Source organism: Lichenostomus cassidix, chromosome 4A (genome assembly GCF_008360975.1).
Source record: "Lichenostomus cassidix isolate B80296 chromosome 4A, HeHo_3.0, whole genome shotgun sequence".
Taxonomy (NCBI): Eukaryota; Metazoa; Chordata; class Aves; order Passeriformes; family Meliphagidae; genus Lichenostomus; species Lichenostomus cassidix.
Genome location: NC_139485.1, coordinates 12767802 through 12786248, shown reverse-complemented (window position 1 = coordinate 12786248; position 18447 = coordinate 12767802). Strand labels below are relative to the sequence as shown.

At 49.4% G+C, this 18447-nt stretch overlaps 1 protein-coding gene across 4 annotated transcripts in view; it reads right to left on the bottom strand.

The window, feature by feature from the left end:
- Positions 1 to 18447, bottom strand: part of FHL1 (four and a half LIM domains 1) — a 29692-nt gene that overhangs the window by 1606 nt on the left and 9639 nt on the right. For 2 of the 4 annotated variants that reach the window (XM_085060582.1, XM_085060583.1), the window contains exons 1-5: positions 9591 to 9749; positions 2696 to 2877; positions 1558 to 1735; positions 898 to 1067; positions 143 to 329 (exon numbers count right to left, since the gene is read on the bottom strand). In XM_085060582.1, the coding sequence (XP_084916708.1) occupies positions 143 to 329; positions 898 to 1067; positions 1558 to 1735; positions 2696 to 2877; positions 9591 to 9612 (739 nt within the window). In that variant the 5' untranslated portion in view covers positions 9613 to 9749. Of the gene's footprint in view, positions 1 to 142; positions 330 to 897; positions 1068 to 1557; positions 1736 to 2695; positions 2878 to 9590; positions 9750 to 18447 lie in introns of those variants that run through there. The other 2 variants (XM_085060580.1, XM_085060581.1) reach the window with 1 other exon arrangement.

Genomic DNA, 18447 nt, shown 5'->3' with positions numbered 1-18447 from the left:
GGTCACATGTAAAATTCTGGGATTGGGCTTGGGTTACCAGACCTGCTTCTGATGTTCCCCACCCTGGGCTCCCTGTCTTTGGGGGATCACTGTCCTGACCTTCAGCACCCACTGCCCTCGAGCTGCATTTAACCCAGCATACCTGTAATAGGATTCTTGCAGCCAGCACACTTCTTGGCAACACATTCCTTGTAGCATTCAACGCAGTAAAACTCATCCTCCACAGCTGTGAAGCGCTTCCCACCCAGTTGCTTCTTGCAGTTGGAGCAAATGAAACACTCGGAATGCCAAGGCTGTTCCTGGTAAGTGAGGCCTCCAGAAGTGATGGGCTGGGAGAGAAGGAGCAGAGGTGTGGTTTAGAATCAGCAGGGGAGAAGAGAGGTGACACAGGCATGGGGTGTAGCATGGGAAGGCTTGGCCATGGAGAGGATCTCTCCAAAGTTTGCATTAAAATTGGGCTGTGCAGCGCACTTGAGTCCCTCTAACCTTGAAATCCCACATACCTGGTGCTTTCACAATACTTTCTTTTACCTGCACTAACTGCAATTCCACACTAAGCAGTTGCAGCAGTTGTAAAACAGCTAGTGTTTCACTTCTTGAATATTCAATACCACTACAGAGCTTAAACTATCCCCAAGGCAAATGCAAGACTGGCTCCCTCTTGGTTTCTGCAGTGTTGCCATCAGCTAACCCAACAACCCCTGCCCATATCCTGTAATGCACAGGAACCATCAGCTTTCCCCTCGTTCCACCAGCTGCTGGCACCAGTATCTCAGGGAAGGAACATCAGCATTGGTACAACTTCAGCATGGTCTGCCTGCTGGTTCACCCTCCCAGCTCCCAAAAGGCACACGAGGGCTGGGTCTGGCAGCTGCCTCTGCAGAGAGGAAGACTTACATTCTTGCACTTAGCACAGGTCTTGGCAAACTTGTGCTCATGGCAGGAGACACAGTAGAATTCATCACCCTTGGGGAAGAAGCTCCCGGATCCAATCACTTGCTTGCACTGGCTGCAGGTGAAGCAGTCCTTGTGCCAGACCATCTTCTTGTACTCAACATTTTGGTCTCCTACAACAGACAAAAATAACTTGTCATGTGGGATTTCAGGCCTGTGACAAACCCCCTGTGCAGTGTAACATCTGTGGGCAATACCTGTCCATACCTATGCCCAGGATTCCACTGGAAAGCAGACAAGGGATGAGCTGGTAATTTCTGTATCTGATTTTAGCCAGGGCTTGCTTGATTTTCTTAAAACAGTTGTCAGACCTGCTGCCTGAGCTTTTGAGGACCGTGATTTACAGAGCAAAGCTTTTAGTAAAATGGTTTAAGACTGACATTAGAGTTAATTATCCACATGAGGGCTAACTGCAAAGCAGCCTTTCAACACTTAAATAATATGGACAGCTGAGAGCAACAGTCAAAATTTACTATTCTGAGGTGCTCCAGCCTTCCACTGTGATGCCCAAACCTTAACTGCAGCCTCCACAGCCTGATAAACCACCCTGGTTGTGCCCTAGAGCAGAACGTGGCCCTGGGACCCCTGTCACTGGCACAGTACCTGCAATAATGGGCTTGAAGCAGCCCTTACACCTGGGTGCATCCTCGGCAGCAGTGCAGTTGCTGCACCAAACCTTGTTGTTCTCCCTCAGCATGAAGGGCTCGTTGACCAGGGATGTGTAGCACTTGAAGCAGCGGAAGCAGTTGTCGTGCCAGTAGCGGTTCTTGAAATGCAGCTCCTGGAATGAACAGAAAGGGAGAGGGTGAGAAGCTTTTCTTTCCCCCTGAGCAGCCCCAAAGCCAACCTCCTGTTTCATCAGTCTGGGCAGTAAAGCACAGGTTTGTTGTTCCTATGTCTGATTCAGTGGGTAGAGCTGTGGCTCCTCTGCAGTCACTCAAGGGAATGACATTTAACCAAACTCACTGACACACTTGCATTCACTTTGGACTTTCAGGGGGGCAGAAGATGCTTCAAACTAACAGCTTGGAGCTTTGAAGTTCTGCAAGTGTGTGCTTCTCAGGTTCTTATGTTCCCTCTAGTTCAGGTGTACATTATTATTTTCATAAACATTTATCTGGCCCTGAAGGTACATACTAATGACTTCAGTAATACCGTATTTCTATACACTAGCAACAAACCAATTTCCAATTTACATGGAGATCAAAACAGTTTCAACCACCAGGCTAGCAGATCTGCAGTTTTTGTTTCTTCATGTCCTGCCTGGTATTACGACGTCTGAACATCAGAGATACTATTATAAACTAACATAAGGAAAAACCCAACAGAACCATTTTGCCATCCAGCTGCTCTCAATACATATTTTGAAAGAACTCTTATTTCTATCATGAAGCAGTAACCAACTGAGAAAAATCAGAGCTGAGTACTTTGCCCAGAAGGCGAGTTTTGCAGGCTCTGTGCAGACTGGCTCCCTGCAGTTCTCTCTCCAGGGCAATTCAGCATTTGCTGCAGTTCATATGGCTCAATCTAGACCCTGAAATGAGGTCCTGTGCCAAAACAGCTCACCATGGGCATTCCTGTGCACACCCCAGTGCTACCCTTTGCCCAAGGAGCACACAGCTGGCAGCCAGAGGACTCGCAAGAACTGCTCTTTCACAGAGCTCAGAGCCAGACCAGAGCCAAACAGGAGGGTGATCAGCATCTGCCTCTCCTCATCCCCTCTGAGATGCTCAGCACTGACCTTGGAGTCAGCCCCGATGGGTTTCTTGCACTCGGTGCAGGTGTTGGCACAGAACTTCTCGAAGCACTTGACACAGCAGTGCCTCCCCTCCTTCTGCACGTACTTCTTGCCCTGCAGGGGATCGCGGCAGTAGTGGCAGTCGAATCGCTCCGACATCGTGCCCACGGTGTAGCTGCCAGGCCCTGCAAGAGCACACAGAGTGAGGGGACAGCAGTGAGGCCCTGGAAACTGCTCCAGCTTCTTGGGGCTGTGCAGGTCAGGAGGAAGAAGATGGCTCAGGAGTGAGCATGTGGTGTCACACTCCTCGAGGGTTCCTTGGTAGACAAAGCAGTTCCAGTCAGGGAGAGCAGAGTCCCAAATCAGCCTTTCCCAATCCCCTTGTTAAGTGGAAGGATGCCTTGTTTATATATTGCACATCAAGCAAGGGTAATGACACCTAATCACTCCCCAAGAGTCCCTTAATTCATTCCTGCAGGCCTCAGTGAGGTCCTGGCTGAGGCACTGCATCTCTTGTGTGCAGAAATCACCAACAAACATGAGCAGAGCAGAATTATTTCCATATTTCCAGCCTGAACCCACAGCCAGCTGCAGCCCTTCAAGCCCTTTTGTGCTAGATAGTTGTGCAGCTTCCAGCTGCCTCTCTTTTCACCAGGCTTTCACATAAAAAATCATAAGGAAAAAAAGAAAAAATCTCCTTCCATGGAGAGATACTTCAGTTCATGCCAATGAGGTTCTGCCAAAGTCTGATGTTCTACCATGGCCAGGGAGCTGTCAGTGGGTGTGGGGGATCTTGACTAGGGGATTTTCCACTTTGGCTCACACTTTCTCCCCAGACACCCATCCTATCCTGCACTCCCAGTCTTCTGCTAATGGCTCCCTCCATTCCATGCACCCTTCCTCAGCAGAAGCCACCAACAACTCCTGCAAGGGGGCTGCAAGGGCTCTGTCAGGATTCAGAGAATCCTGGGACGGTTTGGGTTTCAAAGAGCTGTAAAGATCATCTTGTTCCAACCCCGCTACTGTGGGCAGAGGTGCTACTCACTAGATCAGGTTGCTCAAAACCCCATCCAACGTGGCCTGGAACACTTCCAGAGATTGGGCATAAGGATTGTGCCCATCCATTATGTAAGTCCCACAGAGGCAGCTCCATCCCTGCCCCTGTAAACCCAGCACTGCAGAGCTCTGTTTCCCTGCCCACTCAACACCCCAGGACACAGCCTTGAAATTTCTGCATCATCACCAGCTGGATGGGAGATGTAGCCATGGTCTGGCAGCAGGGGCTGCCAAGAGGAAATGTCCTCTCTTCCTGATAGAGCAGCACTGTCAGCACAGAGCAAGGAAGGGAGAGGATGTGGTCAGGCCATACAAATTGCTGCTGCCTCCATCATGTGGCCTCAGTTCAGACCACCCCACCCAGCCCTGGACTCTGCCTTGGAGCCTTTTCCTGTGTGAGCTCAGTGGTACAACAGTGCTCATTCTAGCCGTGCTGCTCCAAGTCCAGCACAATGTGCCTTTATAAACCAAACCAGTGGTGGGGGGTTTGGGGGCTGCAGAGAGGGTGTGTCACTCCTGGCTGTGCCCTCACAACAAAGCAGCGTCAGTGGGACCCTGCTGAGCTCGCCCTTGGCTCAGGATGCTCTTGGTCTGCCCTGTTGTTGCAGCCTGAGGATCTGTTCACACAGATTTTTATGGACATTTGCCCACCCCAGAAATTCTGGATTTACCATCAGCTGCAGGGCCCAACCTCACCAGACCACTGCAGCACACCAGGAACAGCCCAACACAGCTGATTGCAAAGCCAGGGGAGGCATCTACCTGCAAATGAACGTTTTGCCATCATAGCAGAGCTTTTCTTCTGCCTCATCTGGGCTTAGGAATAATGAGACTCACACTGTTACCTTGCAGGTTTTAAAATCCAAGAGTTATCACACTATGTCCCCTTTGTCACCCTCTCAGTAACATCAGGTCAGGACAAACTGAAGGATTTACATTTCAGAAAGCAGGACAGAGAGTCGTAAAGAGAAGCATCATACGGGGAGGCTGCAGCAGTGGTGGAGGCTGTGTTCACACCCTTTTCCTTCCCCTAAAACTGACAGAGGCAGGCTGGAGGCTCAGCTGGTAGGAATTGCACTCTGTGGGGGGACTAAGGTCTGCAAATGCCCCCTTGGCAAGGCCAGGAGAGGTCATGTCCTGCTGACAACTACACCAAGGGCTATGAGGTACCTGCTCAAGCAAATGAAACAGAGAAACAGCTGGGAAACATGGAAACTATGTGAGCCACTGCCAGCTCTGCAGAGCTCTAGCAAGCAGGTGGGTTTTATTTGGAAGAAATGCAATTGCACAGTCCAGGGCAAATGGTTGAAACGTTCCTGATCTCAGGTTTAGGGTTGCTTTCTACCAGAACACATAATCTCAGAAGTATGGCTCAGGGAGCAATCCAATCCTGTGTTCCCATCACGCTCTAATGCGAGACACATTTATCACAGCAGCTCTGGAGCTCCCCAGGAAATTAACACTGGGTCTGGCAGCCCCCAGAGTGGGCTGTGCATGCAGCTTCTGCCTGCCTCATGCCATCTCACACTCAAGACAACCCCTCTCATACACAGGCAGGGGCATGAATTTGCTTCCAGCTTTTCCAGGAGCTTTCTGCCCTCAGCACTATCTTTCCTGAATTCCTGATCTAGAGCCAGGAAAGGCACCTCTGTCTCCTTGCCTGCAGTGAAGATGTGCTTGTCTCATAGTCCCTGAAAATGTGCTGGCTGCTCGTGGGCTCTGCTCACCTTTGCCATGCCAAGAGCCCACACCAGCCACACCATCTCCCACAAACCCCCCACAGGAGCAGCCCACCCAGGGTACAGTGCACAAGAGCTCTGGAAGCCACCAATGTGTGACAGAGCAGAGCCCCAGGCCAGTAGCAGCTGTGCTGGGACCACCAGATTATTTTCCCCAAATGGAGCAAACATCTGTGGACACTCCAGAGTTCAGCTTCATTTGGTATCCTACAGCTGCTCCCCTCAGCAGTCCTGTACCCTCTCATGGAAGGTAAACAGAGCAGATATTTCTTGTGCTCTTTATAAAAACAAATGTATTTCTAAAGCCTGTTTTGCAGCAGTTCATGGGTTGGAGTTGTTTATCTCCTTAATAACCTGCTCACCCTCCAGATGGACCAGGTCCCCACAGCTCAACTTTCCAGAGTTTCCAGGTATATTAACCCTGGCCTGCCTTTACTGCCTGAAAAATAGGCAAGTTATGAAACTAAAGGCACACTGGGTACATGGAAAAATCATTACTTCCCCGGGGTCTTTATTTAGTGCTCTCTACATTACTTCCCCTGTGAACAGTGCAGCAGCATCTGAACACAGGATAGGGATCCACACCAGGGCTACAACAGTGCTACAACAACCCAAAACCAGGGTAAGCAAGCTACCACTAAAACCCAGAGCACTGAACCTCTGTGCTTCTTTTCACACTGCTGTGCTTAAAATGAGAGCTATACATGCAGATGTTTTAACTTGGAAGTTACTTGAACACAAGTTTCTGTGGCTGTGGCTTTACACAAGACTGTGGCATCTCCGAGCTGACAGCCTGGTCAAGTGTCTCTTGTTTAGCCCCAGGAGAATCATATACCCTGAGGACATGCACTGATCCAAACTCCATGTCAGCTTGACACTGAGGCTGCAGAATGGATTTAGAAAGTAGAGGAAAAGTAGGGACAGGCTGGAGCTATTCTCTCACCCAGGCATGTGCAGAGGATTGCTCTACTGGAGAGAAGCAGGTGAAAACAGAGAGCACAGGCAGCTGGGGAGAGGGGTAAATGCAGAATGTGGCCATCTTTAAATAGCCTAGAGGACCCTCAATAAGGGATGAAGAAAAATACAGCTATACTTCCAGAAACTAATCCCCCTCTAGGCAAGGCAACCCTGTCCCACCAGCCCTGGCAGGACGTTCTCTAAATGTAGCTCCCTGATGGATTTGGCTACAGCTGGAGGGCAGAAGGCCAGGCCAGTGGCCTTCTCAGGTATCAGGGTATTTGGCACAAAGAGCCACTGGAATACAACCCTAACATTTACCTGACCACAGAGGTGCCAGTTTGCCACTTGACCTCTGGAAGCATCTGCTTTTCAAAAACAGCACCACAGCCCTTGGACAACCACACCTTCCATCCTTCAGAGACCTCAAACACTTGGGCCCCAGCAGCTTCCACACACCTCAAGGGGTACCAACATCGAGCAGCACACCCCAGGCTCAGGGCCACATCTGCAGCATGGCCAGCTTTGGGATGGAAAGGGTACAGACCTAAGAAGTGCCACCCCACAAAAGCTGCTGCATTCACACAGCCCCCTGTATCCCCCAGGGTTCCTGTCTCCCATCACCCCCAGGCTGCTTCACCTCATTTCAGCCCTACACCCCAAGCAGCATTGCAAGGGTTTGCAACAAAAGGAACCAAAGCATTCAGCAAAGGGAGCTGAAGCACAGCTGATAAGCAAAGCACTTAGCACAGGATATGTGTTAATGTCTCTGGAGAGTATGTTTAAATGTGATAAACCACCAAGGAAGAACTTGAAGTGTGGTCTCTAATAACTACCAGAGAAACTGTACTTACACTTTACAGATTATTCTGCCACTTAAGAAAGAAGATGAGGTTAGAGTTATTAACCCTCTGCCCGACACACAGTTGCATATGGAAGAAAAAGAGCGATTGCTTTTTGACTCTCCATTAGGTTTGTTTTTCTCAGCAGACTGAGTACACAGCCCCACACTGCCAGGCACTGGCTACACCTGCCTGTTTCAGCTCATCCTGGCAGCCCTGGTCTGTCACCTGAGTTACTATTCTCAGCATTCCTCTATGCAATGTGCATGGTTTGCTATAAATACCAGGGAAACCCTTAAAAGAAGGGTCCTGTTAATCCCAAATGCAAAGTGACACTCAGGACTGCACTGGCAAAATGCCCTGGGCAACAAACATTTTCAAGACCCAAGAAAAGAAAGGAAAGAAATCTCTTGCAGGTCATTTTTGCTGGGAGGCTGCAAATACCAGAGCTGTGCTCTGCCATTGCCAGGCTGGGGCACGTGCGAGTCTCATACTCTATAATTCAAAAATTAGTCTGTTGATAAAATGGAAGCTTCTTTATTTAGAACAAGAACAACTCCAAGCTCCTCAGGCAGTTGCCAAAAACATTCCCTACGGTCCTATTGCCACCATGTCTGTGCACATCCCAGTCATTACTAAATCTCCCCAGGGAAGGAGGGACATGCTATTTATTAAAAACCACTGTCCCAGCCTTGCAAACACTTCCCCAAGGGATTGCTTTGGCACTCAGTGAAGAGCTCAGCAAAGGCTAATGAGGCACCACTGCCTCGAGTAAGGCTGAGCACTTTAGGCAGAGTTTAAGCAACAAAGTCCAAACCTTTCAAAACTAAACAAATCCTGTTCAGTAACTAACTGTGGCTGCATTAACTTTTGTCCTTTGAGACTCCCCTGTTATGTTTCAAGCTATACACTGATCTGCCCCACCCCAGCAGCTGGATGCCCTTCTCACACCCAGGTGCTCCCAGGTGCTTTCCAGTGCCAAACATGAGATTTCCTGCTGCTCTGGAGGATTCTGAGCAGGCACTCTGGTACCACACAGCTGAGCTGGAGTTCCCAGTGTTCTGCAGAATCAGACTCCACACTGTGACTTTCTGGCAGCAGCACTCCAACTTCAGCGTTTTCTCAGAACACCCTTCAGCATTTTATATTAGCACAGCACCAAGTCTGTGAGTTCATGCCCCAGGGGACATCCCCTGAGGAATGTGAGAAAGAAAACAGAGATATGGCAGGGAATATAATGGAAGGATGCTACAGCATTGGTCAGTCTTGTGGGCTGAAGTTAAAAAAATAAATTACTTCTTATGTCAAATGATACCACAGAAATCAGATTTCACTTAGAATGGTGCTCTGCATAAAGTAAGTGTACATCCCAGTAGCAAATCTTAAGCAGTTACATGCAGCCTCAAGTGTGTGCCTTGTCCTGGGAAGCTGAGCAGAAAGCTGAGCAGCAAACTGAGAATTTTCTCCCCAGTTTTGAGGCAGCTCTGTGTTCCCAAGTCTCACAAGCACCCCAGGCTGCTGGTGTGCAGCAGCTCAGTTTGATGCCCACAGGAGCTTTGCCCCAAACTGACACCCTCTCCCCAGGCACACCCACCCTCTGGGCTGTCTCACTAGAGATGCAGTGGCACTGCTACTCTGCTGTGGTGTAGGGCTGTGAATACACACTGGATATGCACAAAAACAGCTTCCAAAAGTCAGATGGGCTTTTAAAACTCCCAAAGAGCTTCTGATTGTCTTCAGCTGCAGGGCTAGAAGAATTAGGATGGGAAGACACCACACATCTGCATATCATGGAGACATGTAAAACATGATCTCAAGATTCCAGTCAGTGTTAATGGAAAAATTAACATTTTCCTATCACTGGTGAGGGTCAGCTCATCTGAATTAAAAGACAAACAGAGAAGAGGGAGTAACCACAAACTTCTCACCAGAGCAGAGCAAACCATCTGGGTTTACACACTCTGCTCTGGTGTTCCCTGCTCACTGCAATAAACTTGCAGCAAGGAGGAGCATTGTCCCCCATTTTCACCAAGTCTTCCTCAAATAACAGCTAACCCCAGCCTTCCCACAGCAGCAGATACAAAAACATTTGCCATCCAATGCATTTTACAAAATAAACAAGGCTGCCACCACCACCCTGCTCCAGCACCAGTCCCCATGCTGGTTATCAGCCCATTTGCCATCAGGAGTTACAGCTGCAGATTGCTGAGGTTTAAGACTGCATTCAAAAGAGTTATTTCTCTGGCACAGGAGCCTATTAGCAAAACCTTCCTCCCCATTTACCAGGCAGCACATCCCCTTTACCTGTGTGCCTGTGGAAAGCCATGGTCAGCAGCCCAAAGTCAGCAGCAGCCCCTCAGGTAATTGAGTTCACAGTCTCCAGGCTGATAAGGAGCTGCCCCATCTGATAACATACATTTAAATGGAGGCTATTAATATGGACAGGACTCCTACCAGATGTCCACTCCCCTCCCCAGAGATCACAACCTTAATCCCCCTTGGAAATTCTTACCATTTTAGGTGATCTGGGGGAGAAGAATAGGATCCTGAGACCTCTAGGTCTCTGCAGGCAACAGTCAAATACCTGCCCAGCTACTCAGCACCCAAATTAGTCCCAAAGGCAGAATGAACTCATGAACTTGACCCCATGCTGGTAGTATTTGGCCTTGGCTTTAGAGTGAGATTGTGTCTCGTAACAGTCCTGAGCTAAATTACAGACCCACCGTTAATGCTGCTCTGCCATGGCTGAAGGGAAGAGGTGAATCACAGCCCTGTGGGGGCCAGAGGGGCTGCAGTCCCAGGAGCCAGCAAGGGGCTGTCTTCTGCTTCTAGGGCCCAGAAAAGCTGTGGTTGTAGCCCTGGGGACTCAGGTGACAAAGTACGAGCAGATACATTCATGGGCAGGTTGGACTTGCTCTCAACATGAAGGTTGTGCTGAAGTCTTACTGCCAGTAAAACTGCAATGCCTGGTTCTCCCCCAGCTTTTACCCTAAGGAAGCTCACAGCATTAAATGTTCAAAGGGAATGAGTCCCCGAAGAGCAGCACTTAGAAAGATGAATTTCATGATGTGGGGCTTCTCTAGCATCTAGCATGGCTTTAGAGGGCACTGGCTCATGCCTCTGTCCTCCTCACTCAGGTGTCCACAAAGCTCTCAGGAAGATCCCAGCTCCACGGCTCCAACTGACCTCTTTCCACCCAAGTCACACAGGAGGGGAGGGAGCTCAGGGGTCACTCCCATGGTGATCTCCAGGCTGCAGCAGCCCTGCAGCCCCACACTCACTCTGGGTTATGCAACTGCTGTCGGTGACGCTCAGGGCTGGTGGCCAGGGACACCCAGCTGCTAATCCTGCCTCCCCACTGACGCACTGCACGGCCGTGGGAAAGTCACTGAACCTCCCTGACAGCCACTGGGAAGAGCCAATGTTTATCATTCCTTCCAGGGAACCCATTGTGGTGGTGTCTGGACTCTGAAGAGCAACCCTGCTAGAGCCAGGAACATCTCTGCTTCCCGCTTGCAGAGCTCTTCCCAAGAGCTCCTCAGATGCACACACAGTCTCTAGCCTCAGCACTGGGCCTGGTGAGCCCCTGAGCCTTCACACCCCTCCTAGGCCCCCTGGTAGCACATGCACAAACTCAGCATCCCACCAGCATCCTGACATCTCCAAGTTTCCAACATGGCCTGGAAAAGGCCACTCTTGACAGTGTGCCATTCCAAAAGAGCACAGCATGGATCCACTGATGTAGCAGATTGAGGCTGGGAAACGTGCAAAAACACTAATGCACTGAAACACTTTGGCAAGGAAAAACCCAATGTTATTCTGCCCCAGCTCATCTATAAACTCCAGCAAATTGTTTGCATAATTCAGATGGCAACAGGAACCCTAACAACTGGTATTTTCCTGTGCTAATCTTGCTGCGCGCAGTGTAACATTTACAGACATGAGTTCATTTTTGGCAATGCTCGTAGAGTTTGCACCATTAACCATTCTCATTCCTTTCTAGTTCCCTACACAAAGCTCTGGCACCTTCCCACCCGGCAGTCATTTCCTACTTCCCCCAGAATATCCTGGTATTTCCGTCAGAAGCCTTTGCTCCCATCCTGAGCTATGGAGCTGTGTCTCTGCAGTGCCAGCAGCTGCCACGTCCCACCCAGAGGTGGCTGCAATCAGCAGTGGTCTGGCAGCTGCAGAGGGGTGTGGAGAGCAGGGATGGACACTTGGATGTCACAACATTTCATGTGCACAAACACACGTGCGTTCAAAGCACCACAAAAGGCTCGGGATGGTGGAAGCAGGAGGGAGAAAGCTTGGCTAAGAAACAGGAGGAAGACCCAGACCTGCTGATGCCCCTGGAGCTCCCTGGCACAGCTCACTTTGCAAAGACTCTGCTGATCCCCCAGACCAGACTTTAATAAACAGGCCTTTTTTTTGTTAATTTGTGGCATCCTGGTCCAGCATAGCAGGAATAGGTTGGGAAACAACCTTAGTGCTGCTCTTGGTTCCTTGCCTGGTTTTATCTAGATGACCTTGGACAATTCCCATCTCCTTCCCAAGCCCCTCTTCATCCACACAAGCCCAGGTGATTAAACACAGTGGTGGTGCAGGTATAAGACAAGTGCCAAGGAGGGACATTGATGCACTGTGAAACGTGTCAGGGAGCAGACACCTCCAGGAAAGAGAGGGTGCCCCAGAATGGAGCTGTGCCAGCCCTGCCTGAGCACCTCTCCGTGCACCAAGCACCCACAGCTCCCACAGGGAAGAGTGCTACAAATACACCAGTGAGTGCACAGCAGGGCATAGCAGGCTTGGGATGTCATGTTTTTAACATTAAACCTGTCCTGTAGGTTTTCCAGGGAGCTGCCCTGGACACACTGATCCACCCCACGGGTCTGACTGCAGAGCAGCATGGCTGGGGCATAGTGTCATCCACTCGGATAAACAAATGATTCACGTTGTGATTCCCAGAGTATTTTCTTGCCCTAAGAATCCTGCCAGAAAAGGTCTGGGTCTCTCAGCTTGCTCACACATCCTGCTGTCACTCAACAGGCAGAAACTCCTAGAGAGCTGTTCTAACCCAGGCATTGATGAACTATTAGTCACCATCATCAAAGAAAGCAGCAGTAAACACCAGCAGCAGAGCACCTGTGCACCTCTTAAGGTAATGCTGTGCCTCCTGCTGGCAATGCACAGTGCACCTGCACAGAAGATCACACTGCCATTCACCAGGCTTCCCATAAAATTAGAGTCCCACATTGCTCCCTACCCTTCCTGTTCTGAGGGAACACATTTTTTTTATTTTATTTTAGATCTCTGAGGTTGCCTGCATGTGTCCTTCCACAGCAGAGCACTCTTGCCCAACAGACATCAGTTATAAACTTCCTTGGCTCTTCTGAGGCAGAAATGAAACAATTTTTTAAACTGGTTTTTTGTTTGTTTTTATATAAAGACAGAGTTTGCCGGAAGACAACCAATATGGGAGTTGGGTTTGAGAGGAGAGGACAGAGATACAGCTCTCTCCAAGAGAAAGCTCATCTTTACAATTGTGGCTGGTCCATCAGAGAAAAGTAAGAGGCAGCAGCCCCCAGTGCCACAGAAATGCTGGGTTGGTTTGGCACCAGGACTGACGCTGGGGGCTGATCCAGCTCTCCAAGCACTCCGTGTCCAACCTGCTTCCTGCTCCCAGCACTGGCAGAAGGCACTGCAGAGCAGTGTTTGCAGATCATCTGGAGAGGCAGGGGATGGTCCCTGTCCCCCAGCCAGGGACCCTGTGTGACACAATCACAGCTGAACCAGAATGGGGATTTTCCACCTAGTCCTTTCAAAACTGTTCAGTTTCTCTTTGAAGTACCCCAAAAATGCTCCAGAAGTCTCATATCCAGCTCTGTGTACAAGGATGTGCCTCCACACCCCTGAAGCATCCCACAGGCACTCACAGGAACATAAGGCAGAGATGCTCAGGGGGTACCCACATCCAGAGCAAAACCAGCAAGGACATCACTGCAGTGACAGGAGAGCAAACACACCAGGCACCAGCTGAGCCCCTGGGAGCAAACTCAGAGGGGACAGTGGAGAAGAAAATGGGCAACGTGTGGCAAAGGCACAATTCTTCCATGCTGAACTCCAGCTCACAGCTGGGTCAGAGCAGTGTGCTGAGCCTTTCAGTGCCAAGGGAAGATTTCTGGATCAGTGGTGGAGGTAGGGATAGAGCAACTGGGAACAGATTCATAAGGAAGCACACAGGGTGGGCAACCTTCATGAGCTCACATAGTGTGAGTAGAAACAAAAGGCGGAAAAGAAGGCAGGATAAGAAGAGACAAAAAAAAAGGGATGAGGGTGTAGTAACAGACAGGAAGGAATGGCCAAGAGATAACAGAGCTGGAAATAAAGGCACCTGAAAAAAAGCAAAACTGGGAAGAGATATAAGCCAAGTTTTTCCCCATCTGCCTCCATCCACAGGCTGGACTGTTTCCAGGACTATTCTCATGGCAGCTCCAAATTTATTTCCCTTCTGCCATCTGCTCTGTGGCTCCCCTCCACACACGCTCCTGACTGGCACTTCTGCCCATCACCTGTTGCTGACAGGGCAGACCTCTCACTCATGCTGAGAGCCAAGTGACACTGAGGCCTGGGGGGAGTGTCTGCACATAAATCAGGAGCTGCTTTGTAGTCCCAAAGCTTTGTTCAGCTCCTGTTCCCCGTCCTGGCCATGGCAGTGTGGTGGGATGCAGGCACCAAACAGCCCCGTGGCAGCAGCCCCAGGCTCCAGAGAGGACTGGGGAGAGGAAGGCTGCAGCAGGTGCTGGGCAGGGCTGGCTTTGAATCAGCTGCTTGGGGAAGTCCATTTCCTCCTATCCCTGCTCCCTCCTCCCTGGGCCTCTTTCACGCATTACAGATAAGATGCCAAGGCTGTATCTCCCAGCAGCAAGGGTGTTGAGTGCATGGTGTAGCCCCAACAGTTAGATTTAGACCTTCAGTACAGGCTCAAAGAGGGACAGTCCCAAAAGGCTGAAGATTTTTTTTTTTAATCTCTTAAAAAGACAAATGTCTTAGTCTTAAATGCATTCAGTTAAACCTGAGCCATGTTTCTCTCCCCAGCTCTGTCTCCCCTGCCCTGCTGTGAATGTGCAGGCAGTGGACTGGGAGGCTCAGCAGGCTGCCCAGAGCCCCCTGAACAAGCTGCAAGATGAAAACAGCAGTCTGAACATGCCCATGAGCCCTAAGAAGAGGCAAAGACTTCCTTTGCTCCTCTTGAGAGAAAGATCCACATGTACTGCCAAGACTGGTCTGATTCAGATACCTCATAAGAGCACCAAGCCCATCACTGGGCTAAAAGTCTTAAAATACTGCATTTACCTCTTGCTCCCCAGCAGCCCTATAACTGGGTCATGGACAGACCCACCCAGCAGTGCTGTGATGCCTCTCAGTCACTTCCACCAGCTGATGTGGTCCTGGGAGGAGCTGTGGGGGCAACCCACAACTCAGTTATTCTCCAGCTTGTTACTACAAAGCTTCACACTTAGGACAATGGAACTCCATGGGGCCATCTTGGCCAACTTGGGGTCTTTCTTTCTTCAAGTTTAATTGCACTCATGTGCCAGTGGAGCCAAACACGAGGCAAATAATTGCCAGCCACAGCTTTCCCCTCCTAGCTTAGCCCTGGCTTCAGAGTTGAGAAAAGTAGCTCAAGTCCCTGTCAAATAAATATTAGAGTGATCCAGCCAGGCAGCACGGCAGTCTTTCCTAGGACAGATGAGGTGTGAGGAACAGGCACAGCAACATAATCCTGCTATACCCACACAATAAATGTTCGTGTCAGGGCTTCACCAAGTAGTGAGTGAGCCATCCCTGAAATAATATTTCAAAGTGTCCATCAGGCTCTCTGCACTCCTAATTGCTCCCAGCTCCTTCTCATGGGCACAGCAGCTGGCTGGGTGATGCTCTGCCCCAGTGAGGTCAAACAGCTCACTGTGGAACACATGGAAGGAAGTTCAGCTACTAGTTTGCTTCACTGCTGGGCCAGTCCTTGGCAATCTACCCACTAGGAGTCAGAAATTAGCAGCTACTCAGGCATCAGCTACAACACACATGCTCTCCAGCATCCCCTGACATCCTCCTGTGTTCATTCAACAGGACCTGGCAGCAAGGAAGACTCACAAGGTGAGTGCTGCAGGCTCTGCCCAAGCTCTTCCTCCAGAGGCTGGGAATGCTTTCCATGTGGTGTTTCTAGCAAAACACCATGTTCCCAGGAAGCTGCTGGGCAGATGGTCCTTTAGACCTCCATCCTCTGCCCATACAGCACAGTGGCCAAGGCAAATCCCCACACCAGCAGTGCTCTGAGGCACTAAGGAGCCTTGGTGTTTCCCCTTACAGATCTTGATTTTCAGAGGAGGAGAAGAAAGGGCTGTTTGTGGTTGGGCTGTGATTCTGGCAAAACGTTCTCCAAAAATTCAGCATGTGAGAGACACCAAAGATAAAAAACTTCAGTTCAGGTGGTCAGAGAAGGACAAAGCAAAAGGGCTGCCTGGCTAAGGGTGAAGACAGGCCACCTTTTTGATGAGGACGTGCCCTTCCAAGCATTGGCATGCCAGTTGGGAAGACTCCCTGGCATCCAGCACACCATCAAAGCACTGCCCGAGCTTGGCACAGGCCACAGGGACGTGTCCCCAGCACTGATTTAGAGCTGACAGAGCCAGCCCTGGCACATGGCTTTAGCAGGAGAAGCAGCCCAATACCCAGGGCACAGGACAGTCACCTCGAGCAAGATTAACATTTGGCTGTCTGCACCCTCAGTTGTTAGCCAGAGCTGGTGCCTGAAAGGACCAAATCACCCTTGTTATGTGGCCATTTTAAAAATAACCTTTCCCAAAGCCCCACAGTGCATAACCCTGTGTCTGTCTCAGCTCCCAGAGCTGAAGGGGATCAGCTTGCAGGGCTGATGGGTATTTTTGGGCACTCTGACTAATTGTCAGGACATATGCTGAGCATTCTTTACAAGGAAAAACAAAGCTGCAAAGTCTCCTCCAGTGAGGCCTAAGGGGTTGGATTAGTCACAAGAGTTATTTTCATAAGTCTCTGCCTTAGGAAGGTTTGATTTAGCTTCCAGCTTCAGATAAATGCAGTTTCAAATGGAAGGTTGTTAAATTCCTTGCACCCCAACACTCAGCACAAAGGTTGGGCCAGGATGGGCCACATTGCACCAGCAAGGGCAGGAGAATTGGAAACTCTTCACCTTGGAGTGCCTTCAGATTCATAAGTGCTTCTTTGGCATCACATCGAGTATTTTGCCAATTTTGTCCCTCTTCCTCCCTCCACTCTCAGGAGCAAGAGCTCCCAGCTCAGAGGCTCCAGAGCCCTGATGTCCTGCAGCCCAATGTAAAGTGCTCTTGCAAGTTTAAACTTGCAGTTCTTGCAAGTTTATTTACCATTAAAAAGACTTTATTCTAAAGGCATCCTGTTTTGAGTGGGTTTGTTTGCTGCAGTTCCTTGCTGCTTCTCCTCCTAAGAGCATCTTTCACCAACCTGAGCACCTCAGCAGCTCTTCACTCACACACCAGTTTAAGCCAGAACTCATCCAGTTCACTTTCTCTACGTTTACTAAGACAGCAAATAAAGAACCCGTGTGCCATGTCTCCACAACACCCTGGGACACACAAGCAGCCCACATTTCCCCACCACTTTGCTCTCCCTTTCAGCCCAGAAGCTCTTTGGGATGCTTTAAGCCCCACTGCTCTCTCAGCCCATGCAGTTGGCCCTTGGACTTTTTCTTCCCCCTTTCTCTGGCATATATCAAGCCTTGCTCTTCTCATTCAGCAGACACACTGCACCAGAAGCACACACATCTCAAGATGACAAGAGCTCTCTGAAGTCTCCACCAGTGCTCTCTGCACATTTTTCCCCCGAGCTGCAGAGCAATTTCCACTGAGGATAAGTGTTGTCAATTCAATTTCTAATAACGGCATTAAAATGTATGAGCCATTTCTCTGGAGTCAGGGATAATATTTTCAAAGTGCCTGTGTGATACAGGAATGTAAATCTCATTTTTCATAAAGTGATAAGGATCCTGAGTCTCTCTGGAAATACGTCAGATCAGAGCTGGGCAAGGACTACACAGGAAAGCATTCCCTGTGGGATCAGTTAGAAAACATAGCTTCCCCTGTTAAAAAAAGGAACAAACATCTTTAAATCTTTCATCTGGGTTAGGTTTCAATTTCAGCCAAAATCAGGGAGTCCTAACCCAGAATGGTTTTCAGAGCCCTGTCCTGGTTTGTGGTATCCCAGCTGAGTGTCACTATCTGCAGGATAGAGGCTGTTTTGGAGAGGGAAGCAGGGGAATTCTCCTCCCCCAGCATACTCCACTCTAGTTTTTCGGTAACCTAGCAAAATTTGAGTTCCTTTAGTGTGTTGGAAATGTTAAGATCAGTAGACTAATACTTGGTAAGAGACAGTTCAGGCCAAAGGAGCATGGGGAGGTGAGGTTACTGAAACTTTAATACCTAAATTTAATAATTTAATTTAATTATTAAATTTAATACCTTCATCCCCCTGCACCACAAGGCCAGAGCATTCACAGGCAAGAGAAGGTCTCTTCTCCCAAGCTCCTCCAAGGGGCTCACAGCAGCTCTGCACATTACAGCATTTCTATCAGTGCTGACTCTTGGAGCAATGGGCAAAATCCCTGTGTGTGTGGATATATTCATTAAACACAAACTTTAGAATAGAAAAAGTAAGATACTTAGAAGAGTGTTTGATTTTAAACATAGAAATAAACCAACTGGAGCTGGTAAAAGCACTTGTGTGTCTGATTAAGCCATCCCCTGCTCTGGGGCTGGATTCAGGCCCAAAAAATTATTTTGTTTTCTTTTTCTAGTAGCAGAGAGACAATAAATCCAGGGACAACGAGAAACACAGCCTGCAAAGAGAAACAGCCCTTCTCAATACAATCACTGCAAGCTCTCCAAACACCATCCACATCCAGCTATTCGAGGATGGGCTCCATGTGACAGAAAAGCAGTGCTAATTGCACACAAACACCAGAGAAAACTGTCAAAAAGCTAAACCAGATGTGAAAGAGTGGTTTGCTTTCTTTTAAAATCAGTTTGTGCAACCTCATTGCATGAGAGCCCACAAGCACTGTGTCCCTCCAGGAATGCTGCAGGACAAT